The following is an 18,611-nucleotide window of genomic DNA, read 5'->3' as shown; positions in this document are numbered from 1 at the left end:
TTCCCAAAGTAGTTTCCACAAAATCCAACACCATTATCTACATATTTGAGGAGGGGACAAGTAGGCTAACCATATAATTCCTTCTCAACTCTGAAGGAAGATTGAAGAGTACATCACTCTTGTCCTTATCTACAGTGAATATATTAGCTGCTTTGAATACATCACCACTAGGAATGCTAAGGTTCATTAACTCAACAATTACATCTTTCATTCTTTTTGAAGCCATTTGTTTCCCACAAATTCTCTTCTACTATGACATTTGCAACGGTTGAAAATTTTACATTAAAACCATCCACAAAAGTGTAAAGTCTGTTCATGTCGTGTAGTTGTGTCCTAATATCCAAGTGTGTCGCTGTTGTTTTTTTTTCTTTGCAACTTTATCTCCAATTGTTAATGGTTTTTGTTTTGTAGCTGACTTTGTCACATCAGTGTTGTGTGAAGTAGTTAGGCTTGATTCTAATTCAAAATACACATTATTGTCTTCTTTGTACTCATTTGAAGAATGGTAGAATACGCCTAGATTTTCACCTCCACTTTCATCATTTTGATAAACTTCCAAATTGTGAATAGCATCTACATACCCTTGAACAACAGCGCCAGTAGCTCTATCCCTTCCATTGACTAATTCAAGTTGATTCAAATATGAAAATTTGAAATCCCACATTCCTTTAACCTCTTTGTGAGTTTGCAAAACAAAAAATATACATGATTGAAAAAGCTTAAGGAAATATGAAATAGAAGATTTGAAAGCGTAAAAAAATTCGGAGACAATATCTAAAATTACCTGACAATAGCTATCAAACCATTGATTTTCACATGCTATTTTTTTCTCCATATCATTCCATTGACATCCACTTTACCTACACATGTTATTAATAATATGAAATTGTCTTTAACCACCTAATTTTTCATTCAAGATAAGGTGTGACTTGTTTGGTAAGAGTAGGGATCTTACTTAGCATTCTCCTATGCACCTCAACCATGTAATTACTTTTAAAACCACCATCTGTCTTCCACGAAGGATCATAAAACATATCTTGAAGAGTTGCAATTAATACTTGGACCCCATTGTCTATCCAGAAGCATTTATTTTTTCCGCGTCCTCTTAACTCTTTGATCTTGCTCCATCCTAACATATAATAATGTCAAATCATTAAAAGTAATGAGTAGAAAGGACCATGGTTACAAAAAACTGTAACATGTGATATCAAATTTATCATGAAATAAAATTTATTCGATCATAAATAATATATAAACTAAAATAAAACAATTATTGAAATAAATGAATAATTGTTAAGTTCACATAATAATCGTCTTCTGAAAGATGACAAACATGTTGAAACATTCATGAAAATACAATAACATCATTAACATATCTCCTTGCCCCATAAATGGTTAAGTGATCAAGGATATGATTTTTCTCTCCAATGATTAACATTTCAAGTGCCAACATATTTCTAAACTTGGTTCGTTCTTCCGTTGGATGATACTTGTCATATATTCATCATCTTCTAAGTGTTCATCTTCCATGCCATCTTCTTCAAGTGGTTCCAACTCTTGTGGATCAAAACTCATGTACTTTCGAATCAGATTGTGTAAAAAGCAACACGTTAAAATAATATGCACTTGAGTTTCAATTGGAAAAAATGAGGGGGAAGCTAAATATTTTCCATCGCCCTTTTAGTAAGCCAAAGCATCTCTCAATCACATTTCTGGCCTTAGAATGTTTCGTATTAAAATACTCTTTGGCTATATGTGGTCAGGGACCGTGAAACTCAGTTAGATGGGATCGTTGCTCTTGGAAAGGAGCTAAAAATCCATCCGCGTTATAATATCCAGAATCCACCAAATAATAACAACCTTCAAGAATACAAAAAAATGTTTTGCAATAATAATGAGTTTGAATGAAGTTTTACATTGAAAATCTAACTAGCCAAGACCAATTGTACCTTAAGGAACTTTAAGAGCATCAGGCCTAATTATAGCATCTCTAAGCACGCGATCATCATGTGCAGAACCCTCCCATCCAAGTAAAATATATATAAATTGTATATTTGGACAACAAACACTCCATACATTCGAAGCTATATTTGCTTTTCTAGTGCGATATCAGGGTTTTTATCAGAAGGAGGTGTGACTTTGATTAATGTACTATCTAAAGCACCTAAACAACCCTGCCATTTAAATATTTTGAAAAAACAATAAAGAAGGTGATTTTTTTTTTGTTTCCAATAAATTATAATTTCAAGAAATATAAATGCAAAGTTCCTTGAAATACCGCCAACGATTGTCTTGACAATCTTCAGTAAAGAACTAATTTTTTAAGCAAAATGGAATGCAATTTCAAGGTTATTAGAAAACAACTATTAAAATGACGAATGATAGTTTCTCCATTTTGTAAAAATAGTAGACTTATTGTCCTATTTTTTTGTGGTGAGCCAAAACATATACAAAAATTGCAACTACTTCTTGTAGAGACATATTTTTGGTGTCTTTTAAATCTCTAATATCTCTTACCATCTCACATAATATTCCAAAAGTGTGTCTATCCATTTGAAGCTCACTAATACAAGCAGTATCAAATGAGTCTAAACACCCAATTCATTCTCTTAAGCCTTTCCTCTTTTTTGGCTTTAAGTGGAGGTCTCATAATATGCAAATTAATGCATCAACAATAATCAGTACCACATAACATATACAACACTGAATATGTTCACCATTGATGTTATAATCCGAATATTTCAAATTATTGTGTCTTCTACTAGCATAACATATACAACACTGAACACGTTTACCATTGATAGTATAATTTGAATATTTTAAATTGTTTTGCGTCTTCTTCTAGCAGTAGGAATACATGCCATTATCTTCTACATGACAATAAAGAGAAATTAACATAAGAGGTTATATATAGAATTATTAATTAAGCTCATACAAAAGTTCGAAAAACTAAATAAAATGTTACAGAACCTAAACAAGACAGGATTATTAAACTCCCGTATATTGGAAGAGATGATATCACTAACATAAGTTTCTTAAAAAAATAAAACTCACGTATATTGAAAAATAACCACTAAAAACAAATATTCATCATTAAATGCCCAAAAAACTCAATTCAACCCCAGCCCCACTAATCTTGAATCCGTCCATGATGTATAAAATAAAATTATATATGAAAAAAATACAATCTTTAATGATAGTAGCATAAATTACTCACAAACAAGATAAGAAAAAAAAAAGAAACCGGTTTGAGATTTCGCTGAAGATGGATCTTGATGCAAGATATGAAGGAGATGGCCTACAAATGGAAACAAAAATGAAAAGCTGAAGAAAAAAATGGGTGTATTAAAAACAACCACTAAAAAAAATATTGAAACCATACACATCCTTAAACACCATGAAAACCCACTTAATCCAATCTCAATCCCACAAATATTGAAACCATACACCTTGTAAAAGTAATTACATCGGGAATCACTCACCCAAAAATCCCCAAGATTAAGTTCAAAGATTGAACTTTCCTAGATTTAGCAATGAATTTCTCCTTAACCAAATATAAAAATGGAATTGAGGTCTATCAAAAACATTCATGGCTATAGTAAAACTTAATCTCTAAATTGGGAAAAACAATAAAATTCCAACAAGCAGATATCAACATACATAAATTAATAACTGAAGCTATTAATCCAGATCCAAAATCTACTCAAAAGAATATTGCAAACAGAGAGGGAGGTTAGTTTATGATCTAACAGAAACTGTACAAGGATAGATATGCTAGTTAAAACAAGACTTGGAATCTAGAAAGCAAGAGAGAAGATATATATAGGAAGATGTAACAAGATAAAATTGGGGAAATAATGTAATCTTTTAAGGAAAAAATGCAAAATATTTTTACAAGATAGGAAATAAGAAAAAAAAAAACCTATTTGAGTTTTGAGGATGGAGCAAATGAAGAAATGAAATTGCTCCTTGGTAACTGTTGTGAGGAGAGAAATGAGATTTCTAGTAACGAGATGAGATGATAGAGATAATAGAGAGCACTAGAATAAATTAGGGCAAAAGAAGAAAAGACGTGTAAAGAGATGGGGAATGAATTTTAAACCCGCCACTTTAATTGGGTTTTGTCTATTATTTCAGATTACTTGGGAATGATTCCAAAATTATTATTCCGAAACCTATTAACCAAATATTTTATATTTCTATTATTATATTCCCTCATTTCCAAATCCCTAAATCAAACAGCACCTAAGCCTTTTATATTTCTCTTCCTTTGATCTCTTAGATAACCCCACTTATGAAGGGTATTAATTTCATCCCATATCTGCTTTTCACCCTCCTCCCATCTTTCATCTGCTTGTCCCACTTTTTCAAAGTAATCCTTAGCTGTCTGTGTTTGAAACCCCATTTACCAGCTGCATTTTCATTTGGTGCTGAAATCTGTCAATTGCCTTTCACCGTATCTTACCAGCTTTGCCAGTTATTCTAAATCTTAAATGTTGAGATTTAATAGATTGATGACCCCTAGTTGTTAACAAGGTTGGTAGGTGGTGAGAAATCTGTGATTGCAACACTGAAACCCATCTAATTTTTGCAAATATAGAAGTATTTTGCAAATTACTCCAAGAATATGATGAACCTTCACATGGGAGTTCCTCAATGTCAAGTTTGGAAAACCACTCATTGAATAATCTGAATGCTTTATTCCATTGCCATAATCTGACTCTAGAGGAGCATTGAAGTAGAGGATTGACACTATCAATCTGCAGGATCTTCCATGATAATAAGGAATACTTTCCAATGCTGCTTGACTTAGGAATCTTGTTAGCTCTCTTCGCAGCACTCCTAATTGAAGAATTTTTCCATTGGAAGTGATAATGCAAGAGCTCCAAACTTTCTACCATCTTCCTGTTCATGGTCAGGGTGCATTTGTATTCTCCAAATCCAGAAAGTGCTTTGCAAACCCCAGGTAGCAAATCATTGGGTTTAGAAACCCATAGGCACCATGCCTTTCACTCAAGACTGTGTAGACATCTACTCCATTTAGAATCTCTTCCACTTCTGAGTTATGTGTTGACCATTTGAGCTCCACCTTGAGGCACTTAGAGAAGCTCCACTTCTTCTGTTTCTGTTGACCATCTGAGTTCCATCTCGTGGCCTCAGAAACCATGGATGATGGTGGAGAGTTTTTTATTTCTTCTGCCCAGCGCCTGTTTCCTGAAGATGGAGAAATTAGAACCTTAGCATACGATGAAGACTGCCTGCTAGTAGAGAAGGGACTGGTGATCAGTCTTCTTTTTGTCACGTCGGTTGAGCATCTTCCTAGTGATGCAGTGGCACCAAGTCTCTTTGGGAGGAAACACCTTTGATGTTGAATTGCCCAGTATAGACTAATTTGGTAGATGATTCGTGGAAAATATGCATATATATTTTAGTCAGAGTTTCCACTCTTTTAATAAAGTTAATGGATTAATCTTTGACTCATAGACTCACTGTTGAAACTTCAAAGCAACATATGGATGCTGTTTCATATTACATCTTTTGGTTATGGTATTGGTATTATAGCAACAACAGTTTCCTTTTGGCATACCTTAGCATTGATTTAAAGGCAAATATAAATATATTTTCAGTCAAAATCTACTTATTGTTCTATTATATTTGATTGACTGATCATTTACCCAAAAGCTCACGCCGTTAGGATTCTATTATGCTTTCACAATTCACATGGTCTCAATTAGTTTCTTTGGGACACACCACTGTGATGCTCAACTGTGTTTTATCAGTTGCTGCCAGTACCAGATATACTTGGTAGTTCTGATTTCTCTCAGTTTCCTTCTGCCGTTGCTGCTTTGGAGCTTTATCCGCCAACTCTACGACTTTCATTTTGTTTTCTCCCTGCATCCATGAACAAGGTATCGTGTGATAGATCGCTGTGCATCGACTGCAGCTGCTGTGTTTCTCTGTAAACTTACGGCTGTTTTACTACATAATCGAGTGAATTGTATGCCTTGTCTGTGTATCGATATAAGCACTCGTGTGGTGTTTTTCGATTCGATAATGAATAATGTTATGATCATTCTCATTGCTCGTTTGGACTTTTCCTGAAAAATTATTGATTTTCCATTATTATTATTATTATTCATATCAGATATTAGTAGTGTATAATGTGTGTGTAGTTTGAATGTTTATACCAGTGTGAATTCTTAATGTGACTTCAATTGGAAATTAAAAATTCATCGGATCAACTAAGCGAGACATGAGACTGTGGAACATTATTTGCTCGACTAAAGGGTTAGCTTTAGTCGGCTTAGAAGTTTCGGTCAACTAAAATTTGAACCTATTGTATTCTCATCTAAACTTGTCAATGTTGGTCTCAAACTCGGATGAAAAAGAGCTAGAGTTGCGTGTTGGATTCTCAGTGGAACCGCCACATCAGCGGCTCCCCTAGAGCCGGTCCCACGGATATGGAGGGAGGTAAATGCAGGTTCACAGGTGGAAAGTGCATAGCGGAGACGTTAACCCCAGGCAGTGACACCCCGGGGATCGACCCCTGGACCTTTCAACCACAGAACTATGCACTCCCCATCTGTGCTACGCCCTGAGGACTGCGTGTTGGATTCTCAATTAGTATGGATGGATTGCACGTTAGGTTGTCAGTCAATGTGAACTTTTAAATAAATATTTAGAATATTAATGTTGTTGTATTGGATGCCCCATTCATCATCATCTTATAAAACTCTCATAGTAATATCATGTTCATATGAGCAACAACAATAACCAAGTCTTATCTTATTATATAGGTGCAACTAGTTATATAGATCTTGTTATAGTTCTATCCCGTATTATATCATTATTTATATTAAATAAATTTTATTTTATTTTATTATTACTAACTAAGTGTTTTTGATTTTCCTTGTTTGATGTACATTTTTGTCATAGTTTCACGTCACCTGATTGAAACATTTATTGGTCATCTACGTACATGTCCTCTTAAACATCTTCTAGAGTTTTTTTTCAATAGGTGCAACTTCAACTTTTTCTTTAATATTTTCTTTTTTTTTCTTGTCCATCCTTATATGTCTGTATGTCTATCTTAACATTTTTATTTCTGCGACTCTTATCTTCTACACATGTGCTCAAGTCATAATCAATATTCAATTTCATATAACACAAGTTTAATTGTCATCTATAAAACTTTCATTTTAATCTTAGAGGTGTTTTACGATTAAGAATATTTAGCATTTTTTTCCATTTCAACTATTTTGCTGGTATCCTAAATAAAATTATAAAATATTTTATGTAAATTTAAGATTTTTAATATTTGTATAGCCATCTCATATTAAAATTGAACAAATTTATTAAGTATAATTTTTTTTTAAAGGCGTTGTGTAATGAAAGTTAATATTGTTAAAAATTTGAGAAAATGGTTTTCAAATTTATAATTTTAGCTCAAGTCGCAAACTTTAAAATTGTAAAAAATAAATAAATTTTCAATGCTTAAATCGATTTATAAATTAGTTCGACGAGAAATGTTGAGAATTTTTTTATGATTGATTTAAACATAATATGAGTTTGTAATCCTTAATATACATACTAATTTATAAATTAGCTTGCGTTTCAAAAATAAGGACTAGGTTGAAATTTAAATGGGCAAGAGATTTTGCTAACAACTGGAAACTATTTAAACTATGTGGACAAATGACATTTTCACAGAGATCATAAATTTTGGAAGAAAAAAAAAAAGATGTCCGAGCAAGCGAAAAATAAGAAAATAATTGATATACTCAAAAAAATTATGTATTTATAAAATATCATCTCAATTATTTCTATTTTATTTTTTAATTTATTTCTATTATTCCATGACCGAATCAAATGGGATACAGCAGATCTATTCATTCTATCAGTAAAAAAATAAATTACCGGAGGGAGGGCATGCGCCACCAAAATATTAAGTTTCTGAAAATCAAATAAACTTTAGTGAAAATGATTTATTTTCCTAATCTATATATTTAGTATTTGACGGCAGCCGTCGCAATCTTCGGGCGACCAATGGCAAGTCTCCGCACTCCCTCATCATCTCCGGCTACCCTTCTCTTTCGCCGGCCCAGCTTCCGCCCCAAGTCGCGCTCCCGAATCTCGCTCTCTCTACCCGGCGATTGCTCCTCCCCTTCTTCCGCATCTCCAGGTCGGTAGTTCTTCCTGTTTCCCTCCCTCAATTTGTCTTCTTTCGGATTTCTTTCCGAGCATTGCTTCGCAAGCCCTAGCATTATCTGTCACTTCGAAGGCTGACTCTCAAAACCATTATAAGATGGACTTTCTTGATCATTTTATCCGCTCACCTCCCGGAATGAGTGGAGCGGAAGTTTGCGTTAAAGATTTTTGGTTGTAGAATTGTCCATTCTTAGTATCAATATTATGTCCATTGATATTGTTTTCGTCAAATTGTCTCTAAGATAAGAATGAGAACGACCATTTTTCAAAGTAATTTTTAGAAAAAAAAAATGATAACATGTATAATGTGTTGCCATGTATGATTAGATTAAGCAAATGGTGAAATGGGATAATGTCGTTGTCTTTTTCCCCTGGTTGATGTAGATTCTTTTGTAAGGGCTCTTGGTTGGTGCACACAACAGTGCATTTACCTGTTTAACTAAGAGACTGGTCCATAGGCTATGAGCCATGCTTCTTTGGCACCATGTTTGTTGTGACTGAGAAATAATAGCCGATACCTCATGAGGTTGGTGATCTGTTGACCCATCGATTTTTTGCTGGAAGAGGAATGACATCAACAGCACGAAACCTGCAAATGAGAAAGGAGTACTAGGAATGTGCTTGATCGATTGGCACTTTGACACTCAAATCGGACCAGACTTTGAGCACATTAAATTTAGCAAAAGGGGAAGATTGATGACATAGCATTATTGAGAGTGTTTTTATTGATGCAAAATTTGAACAACGCCACCTGTTTATTTGTTAATCCGCATGCCTAGAGCTAGTCAACCTTGTTATTTGCTAGCTTGCATGTTTGGAATTGATCTCGTTGTGTGATAATCCATGGATTTACTTTGAGATGCATATTAAATACAAGCTAATGGATTAAGTCAATTGTTTGAACACCTAGCAAAAGGGGTGAAGATAGCTTTTATAACAAAGTTCTACAATTGCCATTTTAACTAAACTTTCTATTGTGCAATTACTACTTTTAGGTAATCAGTAATACCTGGTGGGGCTTTCTATTGTCGGTGTTAGAACACTGACCATTGGATTTTGATCTAGCTTAGCGATTGAACAAGCTCTTGATGTAAACTTTTTTGGACTTGGGTTTGGGCTCAAATCAATATTCCTGGACCTCAACTCCTGACCTCATCAATACCACTAAAAACTAGCCACTTACTAGGATGACTTATACCTTGTGACTCATACCATTTAAGATTTGTAACTCTTAGCTACTTCATGGTTATTTATACTGATTTGGGTATTATAATAATGGTTTGATGTTGCACCAAGAAGGCTTTGAGCCTGGTGCATTAGAATTTTAGTTGATTTTATACTCAGGCTTTGTTTCCAATTAAGGCATTGAAAAACCATCCTTTATGATCAAATAATTGGCATTTCCAGAATAATTTTTAACTATTAGGTTCCATCGCAACATAGCCACCAAAAATCTGGTAAACTTTTGGAACTTTTTTTTAAAATTTTATTTGCTGCAATCGGTCTTGTCAATTGCCAATGGGTGCGAAAATGCTTCACTGGGTGTCTGACCTCCCCCATGCAAAAGAATCGATGTGCTAGGGCAAATGCCCCTTGTGATTTACCCCCTTCCAGAGTTTATGGGGCCAGCCTAGAGGGGCCGCTAGGGTGACAGCTTCACCTTTTGCTGCAATAAATCACATCTTTTAGTAGAACATATATAATTAGCTAAATAAATTTTGGCTCTTGTATTTTGTGGATGAACCAATATGAATTATTCTTTTCGGGATTCATGATGTATGAGCTCCATCAAATATTCTTGTTGTCTTATAATTTTGTCCATTATTGGGCAGGGAGGAAATTACTCTTACCATTGTTTCCGTGAGGGAATTTTACTATTCAGTTCGGAGGAATGCTTTTTTAATAAGACTTCGACCGCCCTAATTCCTAAACTTGTTTATACATAAACCAACAAAGTAATTAATTTAACCTTGGTGTTATTTATAAGGAAAGGGGCTTCTATCAAAATATGCTTTCCTTTTATAGCCATCATAACGTATTCACCATTTCATGGCATTGAGTATATGATTAACATTTTCTGGCCTCTAAAGTACGTTTCTAATTTTTGGTATCAGGACTAGTAGATGCTGCTGGACTAAAAAGAGCATCTCCTGGTGCACTTGGGCAGAGTGATTTATTAATTGTGGGCCCTGGTGTTCTTGGCCGCATTGTAGCTGAAAAGTGGCAAAAGGTTGGTTGAAGTACTTGAAAAACTACTTGACCTCATGCCATTTATAATTGCCATTATCTATGATACACATCTGAATGGTTTGATCTAACTTATTTTTTTCATTCATAGATTTAAATCCACTCAGAGGGTACTCAAAGTAGATTTACCTAAAAATTTGAATCTACAATTGAGAGCAGTAATGATCACAAAGACTTGCAAATTGTGATTTCAACAACAAAAGTCACCATCTAGTTTGGTGGTTACTTCTCCCTTGTGTGTCCCAATTTTTATTCTTCAAGGCCTTTTCTAAGTCATGTTAGTGCCATTTGTCATACAAGTTAATTTGATCGCAACCGAAACTAATCTGACCGCTATAACTTTTAATCTGTAATCTCAGTCTAGAAATGACTTGAAAATGTGTATGATTATCACCCAAATTTACCACTAATATCTTGCTTGGTTCAGTAAAATTTCTGAAACTTTTTCCATTTCTTATAAAACTCTTATAAAACAGAATTTGTAAGTTGTAAAGATAAATAAAAAACTATTTGGAATTGATTTTTTTTACATAATTAAATTTATTAGAGGTGAATTATGGGAAAATATTTATTTTTTATTTTCAATAATTTTATTTTATTTTCTGAAAATTGCAAACTGAAAATAGAAAATTTTCAAGTAATTGATGAAAAGGACAGTCTGCTGATTGACTTGTCAAAAAATTGAGCTTCACATTAAATTCTCTAAAGTTGAAAATCAATTGTAAATAAATTGTTTCTGTAAAATTTCCATGCCAGTCTCTACTGCAAGTTTGTTTATTTTAAGATATTCAACAATATTGACTGATCCGTACTTTTTATATAACGTTCCCGTTTCTTCTTTTTGTAGGAATCATATTTGCATTGCCATGAAGCATCATTTTTTTGCTTAATAATTTTCTGTTGATGCAAACTTCAGATTGTTCAACTACTATATCAAGCTGTTTTCAGGGTGGTATGATTTTATAAATCTCATTGATGACTAGGAGCACCTAGGTTGTCAGATTTCGGGACAGACTATGACATTTGATCATCATGATGAATTGATCAAACTTGGCATCATTCCTTCTTTAAGAGGATCTGAACATAACTACAAATTTCCTTATGTTATATTCTGCGCTCCTCCATCTCGAACATCAGATTACCCCGGTGATGTCAGGTGCACATTATAATGTAGTTTTAACTTCTAAATTGAAAACCTTGTCAACACATAAAGCAGGATGCAATGTGTTTAATTTGCAGAGTTTCTTATGTCTCATTAACTTAAAAGTTCGTCTTGGGTTGCAACTTTTTATCTTCTAATGAACATGATGTTAAATAATGAAGACTTTTATGAACTCATTTGCATGAAACCAGATTTGATGTCATTGGATGAAATGGACTTTCATTCCATGCTAACAGCAAACTCTTCTGTCACATACACGAAGGGAAGGTGATGTAGTGCCTAGAAACATGAACCTCACACAGGAGGGAATTTGACAGAGAAAAAAAATAAAATTGCCATTATCAAAAGTCAACCATTACTTAGAAGAATGGTTACTTTAATAGACTGGGCTCTACATCAAACGAGGAAGCATTCAATAAAGTAGAACAATAACTACTATTAATTGTCTACCATGTCAGAGGTGACTTACCGAATAACAACTAATTACCAAATGACTCTAACCAAACCAAAACGTAAAAATAAGAACTTAAAATTAAATTGTTTTCTCATTGCATCATTCTTCCCCACCAAGAAGAATTTAATTCTGTCATAATAAGGAGATTAAGGTTTGTGGCACCTCACATAGGTACAAAGTAGGGTTCCAGTGTAGATGGATTGAGCAATTATTGCTCAATTTCTTCAAGTAACTAAGGAGCAGGTATCGTCATTGATCTCCAAAAGTCCCTCTAATAAATTAGGTACTTTGGGTATTGTCATGGAGAACTAACCCAATTATGAGTTTTAAAAGCAATCTTTCTCCATTATAGAATAATGATCACTGTGCATATGTTATCTAAGTGACGGACATGGGTAAGGTGTGTGATTTGTTGGCTCAGGTTCCTTCTCCTTTGTCAATTTTTCAATTATACTCATAGTCTTTAACCTGTTCTAAATTCATCTTCTATTAACTCACGATTCCATCTACCTCTGACATTGGAGTTTCTCGTCATAGTCAATGTGGAGGCTTCACAAGTAATGAAAATTATAAGCTTACATGGTATATACCAAGGAACAAAGAGACACTAACCAAATAAGGATGATATTGTTGTTATTGTCTTCAATAAGATTGAATAGATGATACGTGAGAAAACAATAAATGCACGAAAATTAACTAAGCCAACTAAATTAAATAAAAGAAATTTCAATGAGAGAACAAAATTACTGAGTTGATGGAACCCTTTCTGTTGTGAAATTGGCACCGCAAGATCCTTCATAAACAAGTTGCTCCATGAACAAATCACTTAGAGGTCTAAAGAATAAGTAAAAGAATAGACAAGAAAAGAACTACAATAGGCCTGTCGAGGAGTTTCGAGCATAAGGGGAGTGAACTGTGGGTTGCTAAAGGAGTTGCATCCCTCAAAAGTAAGCTTGACTTGGCACTTCCATATGATTCACAAAAAGATTATTGCGACCCTAATGATGGAAGCTTGGGAACCAGGAGTACATTGATCCTTTAGCCAACATTGAATAATCATAAAATTGTGCCCCTTGGCGCGCATATTGACTCCCGAACCACTTTGATGAAAGAGAAATGGCACAAAGGTGTTCCCTAAACTTGATTGCACATATGAGACACAATTCAGATCTACTCCATGCCGAGCTAGTGACATTTAGTGAGTAGCTTATCTTGATCTAGAAGCCAATTTGAATAATTTTAATTTTTTTGTATTGTTCAATAATCAGTTAATACTTTGATGGAAGGAGTATGTTGCTTATTGATCTCTTATGATGCCTCAAGTTTACTAATGCCTATTTTCTCTTGCTTGATCATTATGTTTTTGTTATTTCACCCTCAAATTCTAACTTCGAAAGTTGCATGGTATAACTTAAACTGATGGGTAATAACCACATGCAGATTAGCAGCATCGAACTGGAGTGGTGAAGGTTGCTTCCTGTTGACATCAAGTTCTGCTTTATATGATTGCAACGATAATGGCTTTTGCAATGAGGTTGTTCATGCAAAATGATATACTCATATTTTTTCATACTACAACAATAACCACCAAGCCTTGTCCCACTAGGTGGGGTCGGCTATATGGATCATTTTATATCATTGAGCTCTATCTCCTATTATATCATCATGTATACTTAAATAAATTTTATCTTGTTTTATTGTTGTAAACCAAGTCTTTTTTGGTCTTTCTCCTCGTTTGATATGTGTGTTTGTCATAGTTTCACATTCCTTAACTGGAGCATTTGGTCATTCAAGTACATATCTGTACCATTTTAAACGTGTCTCTCAAAGTTTTCCCTCAATAATGCAACTCCGACTTTCTCTCTAATGCTCTCATTTCTTATTCTGTCTATTCTCATTTGTCCACACATCTACCTTAACATTTTCATCTCTACAATTCTTATCTTTTGCTCATGTGTTCTAGTCATAGCCCAATATTCAGCTTCATATAACATAACAGGTCTAACTGCGGTTTTGTAGAATTTTTCTTTAAGTTTTAGAGATACTTTACGGTCATATAAAACACTTGACGCTCTCCTCCATTTCAACCATCTCGCTTGTATTCTATGTAAGACATCTCTCTCAATCCCTCCATCATTTTGCAAAAATGATCCTAAATATCTAAAGCTCTCGGTTCCGAGCAAATCGTCATCTCCTATTATGTCTAATATTGCTAAACTTAAATTTTATATATTCCATCTTTATTCTATTAAGTCTAAAATCTTTCTCTTCTGGTGTTTCTCGCTAAGATTCTAGTTTAGCATTTACTCCTTCACGTGTTTTATGTACCAAAACAATATCATCTGCAAACAACATACACCACAGTATTATGTTTTGAATGTGTACAGTAAGTTAGTCCATAATTAGTGAAAAAAGATAGGGACTTAGAGCTGATAATTGATGAAACCCTATCTTTATTGGAAATGCTTTAGTTATTCCTAATTAGTTCAATATATATTACGCCAACATCTCTTTTTTATAGAATTCTCTATATAATTTCTCTTGAACTCTATTATAAGCTTTTTCTAAGTCAATGAATATCATGTATTGATCTTGTTTTTGCTCTCGTTATTTTTCAATCAATTGTCTAAGAAGATGTATAACTTCTATGGTTGACCTTTCAGGCATGAACTCAAATTAATTTTCGGTCACTGTGGTCTCCTTAATCTTTTTTCTATTACTTTTTCTCAAAGTTTCATGATATGACTCATTAATTTAATACTCCTATAGTTTGCATAATTTTTTACGTCTCCCTTGTTTTTATATAAAGGAACTAGAGTACTTATCCTCCATTGATCAGACATTTTTTTCCGTTTTCAATATCTTGTTAAATAATTTTGTAAGACATTCAATACCTTGTTTCCACACCTTTATCGGAATTTAAACCTTGTTCTATTTCTGAAATTTGAATTTTACGATAAAAATTTAAATTTCTATACTCATTTGATCTACTTAAATTACTCAAGTTAAGTTGGTCACCTAAATCTTCATTAAAAAGTTGATGAAAATACATCTTCCATCGCTCTTTTATTTCTCTATTGTTTACTAGTACCCTATTACATTCATCTTTAATACATTTTATTTGATTAATATTTCTTGTTTTCCTTTCTCTCACTTTAGCTATTCTATAAATGTCTCTTTCTCTTTCTTTTGTATCCAATTTTTGATATAATCATTCAAATGTTTCATTCTTTACTTCATTCACTACTCTCTTAGCTTCTTTCTTGGCTATTGTGTATTTTTTTAAAGTTTTCTTTGTTCTTACAAATATATAATTCCTTATAAGCTATTCGTTTTTCCTTCACTTTCTCTTGTACTTTCTCATTCCACGCCAAGATTCCTTATTTATTGGTACATGTCCTTTTGACTCACCGAATATACTCTTTAGCTACTATTTTTAACTTTAATGTCATTTTATCCCATGGTATATTAAAATTACTATATATTTCACCTAATGCTTGTACTCCTACTTTCTCCTTAAATATATTTTATTTCCCATTCTTTAACTTCCACTATTTAATTATAGTAATCGTATATATTTTCTTTCTATTGATACTATGTTTGAGGCATATATCAAACACTACTAACCTATGTTGGGTAGTTAAGCTTTCTCTAGGGATGACCTTGTAATCTTTACAAATCTTTCTATCATTCTTACTAATCATAAGAAAGTCAATTTATGATTTATTATTCCCACTTTTGAACGTGACTAGGTGTTCTTTTCTTTTCTTAAAATCCGTATTAGCTAATATAAGATCATATGCTATCGCAAAATCTAATATAGTTTTTCCTTTTTCATTTCTCATTCCAAACCATAACTTCATGTACCCTCTTATATTCCTCATTTTTCACTCTGACATGCCCATTTAGATCACCTCCTATTAAAATCATTTCATTTGGCGGAATGTTTTATAATATCTCATCTAAGTCGTCCCAAAATTTTGATTTGGTAGCTTCATCTAATCCTATTTGCGGTGCATATACGCTAATTATGTTCATTGTTTCTTTCGTTACTATTAGTTTAAGGTTTATAATTCTATCTCTTTTCTAACTACTCCTACAATCTCATCCTTTAATGAATTCATTCTTTAACAAACTATCTACAACAATACCTACTCCATTTCCTATGTACCATAACTTAAAACCCGAGTTCTCTATCAGTTTTGTCTTCTCGCTTACCCATTTTGGCACTTGTATATACAAAATACTAATTCTTTTCCTAATCATCGTATCTACTACCTCCATTGATTTAGGGTTCCGTTCCATGTTTCAAATCTTAGATTATTAGTTTTCCTATCATATCTGTTCTTATTCAACCTATGGTGTAAATTTTTTTGCATATTTAACACTACATTCAAGTTCTCATGGAGATATAGCGGTCCTTGCTAATACATTATAGTGCAATGCGAACTCTTGCATATTTAGCACTACACCCGAGTTATGAGGAACAACCTAACGTAACCCTTCTCTTTTATCCAAGTTTGGGACTGACCATGATTAGTTCGTCACGGGCGGAGTTAAACCCTAAACCATATTTTTTCATACTACACAATTTTAAGTTCTCTGAATTCTTTTATTTCTTGAGATCAAAAGAAAGTTATTCTTTTTTAGTAATAATTGCTTCTCTTGCTGAACTATAACCGTTTCATCCCAACATTTAGCAAATATCAAATGTTGAAAAAGGGATAGCTAAATACTTTGTAACACTTTCCATATGTACCAGTTTACGACTGTATATTCAGTATTCATATTTTGTATTTTTTATGTAGGACTCTCCTCTTGTAGCTATTGGTAGAAGCCCTCGGACTGATATCCTCCTAAGAGCAGAAAAAGAAACTCTGGATGTTGGGGGTTGCGTTGTGAGGCTAGCAGGCCTGTACATATCCTTCGATCTTCTCTTGGATTGTGGGGCAACGATTTCCTTGGTTTAAAAATTAAGAATCTCCACAAGACGAAACCAAATCCACTATGATTGATTTCATGACTTGCAATAGTTGATATTTATGGACTGCTTCAATGCTTTGTTCTTAACTATTTGTACAAAGAAGATAGAGGTGCCCACACTTACTGGTTGGAGAAAGGAATAGTTGATGCTCGTCCTGATCACATGGTGAACCTTATTCATTACGAGGTTATTATTCTTCCCGTCATCTTCATTATATGACATCCTTAGGATTTTTCTCCATTCACTACATTTATAAAATAATCCTATATGGTTTCATTTAAGCTTTTCCTCAATGACGTTTTGAACTTATGGCTAAATCATGATCGATATGCATGGCTCCATATCCACCAACAGAAAGAACAATGTTTCCCCTTTTTTTTTTTTTTTTTGCCCCCGGGGGCAGGTGCTGTGATTAGGCCTTCTAGGCATCTGGCATTCAAGACTAAGCTGATGCGTATTGTAGGTGATTTTTTCCTTAATGGATAGCAAATCCGAGAACGCTAATGGGTCTCCACGTGCACTTCCTGATTTATTCTGGTGGCTAGCGGGAAACTTCTATGGAGTTGGGTAGTCAACCTAGGATTAGTCGAACCGAAGGCTTGGATACTTGGTGCCAACTAAAAAAAATGTTTCCCTTATTTTTTTCCTACCATTTCTATTTGTTTTTCCTTTTCCTCCTTTAGAAAGCGCTTAGATCTCCCTTATCACTGATTTACTTAGGATTTATAATTTTTTACATTGCAGGATGCAGCCTCCCTTGCAGTTACTATCATGAAAAAGAAGCTTCGAGGCCAAATTTTTCTAGGCTGCGACAATCATCCCGTATCGAGGTCTAGTTACAAGGACATTTTCTCTTCACAACCCATCATTAAACATTCTCTTCCAGTTAAATTTTGTGCAGTAAAATTGTTTTGCCATTATATTCATACATTCATCAGCAAATGTCCTTGATGCAGGCAAGAAATTATGGATTATGTTAACCGAAGTGGAAAATTTAGCAAAAAGTTCGCGAAGTTTATAGGCAAGTTTCTGCATTTCTGGGCACGCCCGCCCTCTTGAACTTGAAGTATCAATTACTAGTCATCCATCTCTTATTTGAATGTCTTTATATTTGATTAGCAAGTGAAGGTCCACTGGGGAAGAGGATGAACAACTCAAAAACACGCGCTGCACTGGGATGGGAGCCAAAGTTCTCAAGCTTCCCAGAATTTCTTGGGCTGAGCGTGTGATAATTCAGCCTAGAACAAAATAATGTGTGTTTAATTACCTATCATGATAGGTCAGGTAACACTAAACCTGAGACGGTCATGTTCATTGTTCAGGGGAAAATTTAAGTCAAATGAATTGGTTTGTATTGAATTACAAGACTGCTTTAACAGTTATTATAGAACTCTGGAGTGTGCGATTAACCAATGGATACTCTAAATTTTAGTTTGAGTTTAATTCAAAATTTAACCAATTAAAGAATGTTTGTTTGTTTTTCCTTTTTCCCAATCTACAAAAAAAAGAAATCTGAATTTAAATATCAATAGTTTAGAATTTGTATCTTTAATGCA

At 33.7% G+C, this 18,611-nt stretch overlaps 1 protein-coding gene and 1 long non-coding RNA gene across 3 annotated transcripts; one reads left to right on the top strand and one right to left on the bottom strand.

Annotated features, from left to right (window-relative positions):
• Window positions 1-219: 219 nt before the first annotated feature.
• LOC122049277 lies at window positions 220-4,041 on the bottom strand. The gene is made up of 4 exons (XR_006130903.1): window positions 3,923-4,041; window positions 956-1,129; window positions 785-860; window positions 220-675 (listed from the first exon to the last, which is right to left on the bottom strand). It is a non-coding gene; the product is annotated as an uncharacterized LOC122049277 (long non-coding RNA).
• A 3,982-nt stretch (window positions 4,042-8,023) lies between these two features.
• Window positions 8,024-18,468, top strand: LOC122046323. Of its 2 annotated transcripts, XM_042606955.1 has the most exons (9): window positions 8,024-8,182; window positions 10,323-10,438; window positions 11,439-11,611; window positions 13,512-13,605; window positions 16,880-16,990; window positions 17,152-17,241; window positions 17,800-17,885; window positions 18,012-18,076; window positions 18,175-18,468. In XM_042606955.1, exons 1-9 carry the CDS (start codon window positions 8,047-8,049, stop codon window positions 18,282-18,284), a joined length of 981 nt encoding a protein of 326 aa, XP_042462889.1. In that variant the 5' UTR covers window positions 8,024-8,046; the 3' UTR covers window positions 18,285-18,468. The 2 variants fall into 2 exon arrangements, with proteins under 2 accessions (XP_042462889.1, XP_042462890.1); XM_042606956.1 differs by lacking the exons at window positions 16,880-16,990; window positions 17,152-17,241.
• The last annotated feature ends 143 nt before the right edge of the window (window positions 18,469-18,611 follow it).

This window comes from Zingiber officinale, chromosome 2B (genome assembly GCF_018446385.1).
Source record: "Zingiber officinale cultivar Zhangliang chromosome 2B, Zo_v1.1, whole genome shotgun sequence".
Lineage (NCBI taxonomy): Eukaryota > Viridiplantae > Streptophyta > Magnoliopsida > Zingiberales > Zingiberaceae > Zingiber > Zingiber officinale.
This window is presented reverse-complemented; position numbering and strand designations above follow the sequence as displayed.

Excerpts from the sequence above, each read along its gene's own strand:
- LOC122046323 (XM_042606955.1), top strand. The coding sequence starts at position 8,047 with ATGGCAAGTCTCCGCACTCCCTCATCATCTCCGGCTACCCTTCTCTTT. Across the intron at positions 8,183-10,322 it reads CCCTTCTTCCGCATCTCCAG|GACTAGTAGATGCTGCTGGA; the intron begins GTCGGTAGTTCT and ends TTTTGGTATCAG. Across the intron at positions 11,612-13,511 it reads GATTACCCCGGTGATGTCAG|ATTAGCAGCATCGAACTGGA; the intron begins GTGCACATTATA and ends AACCACATGCAG.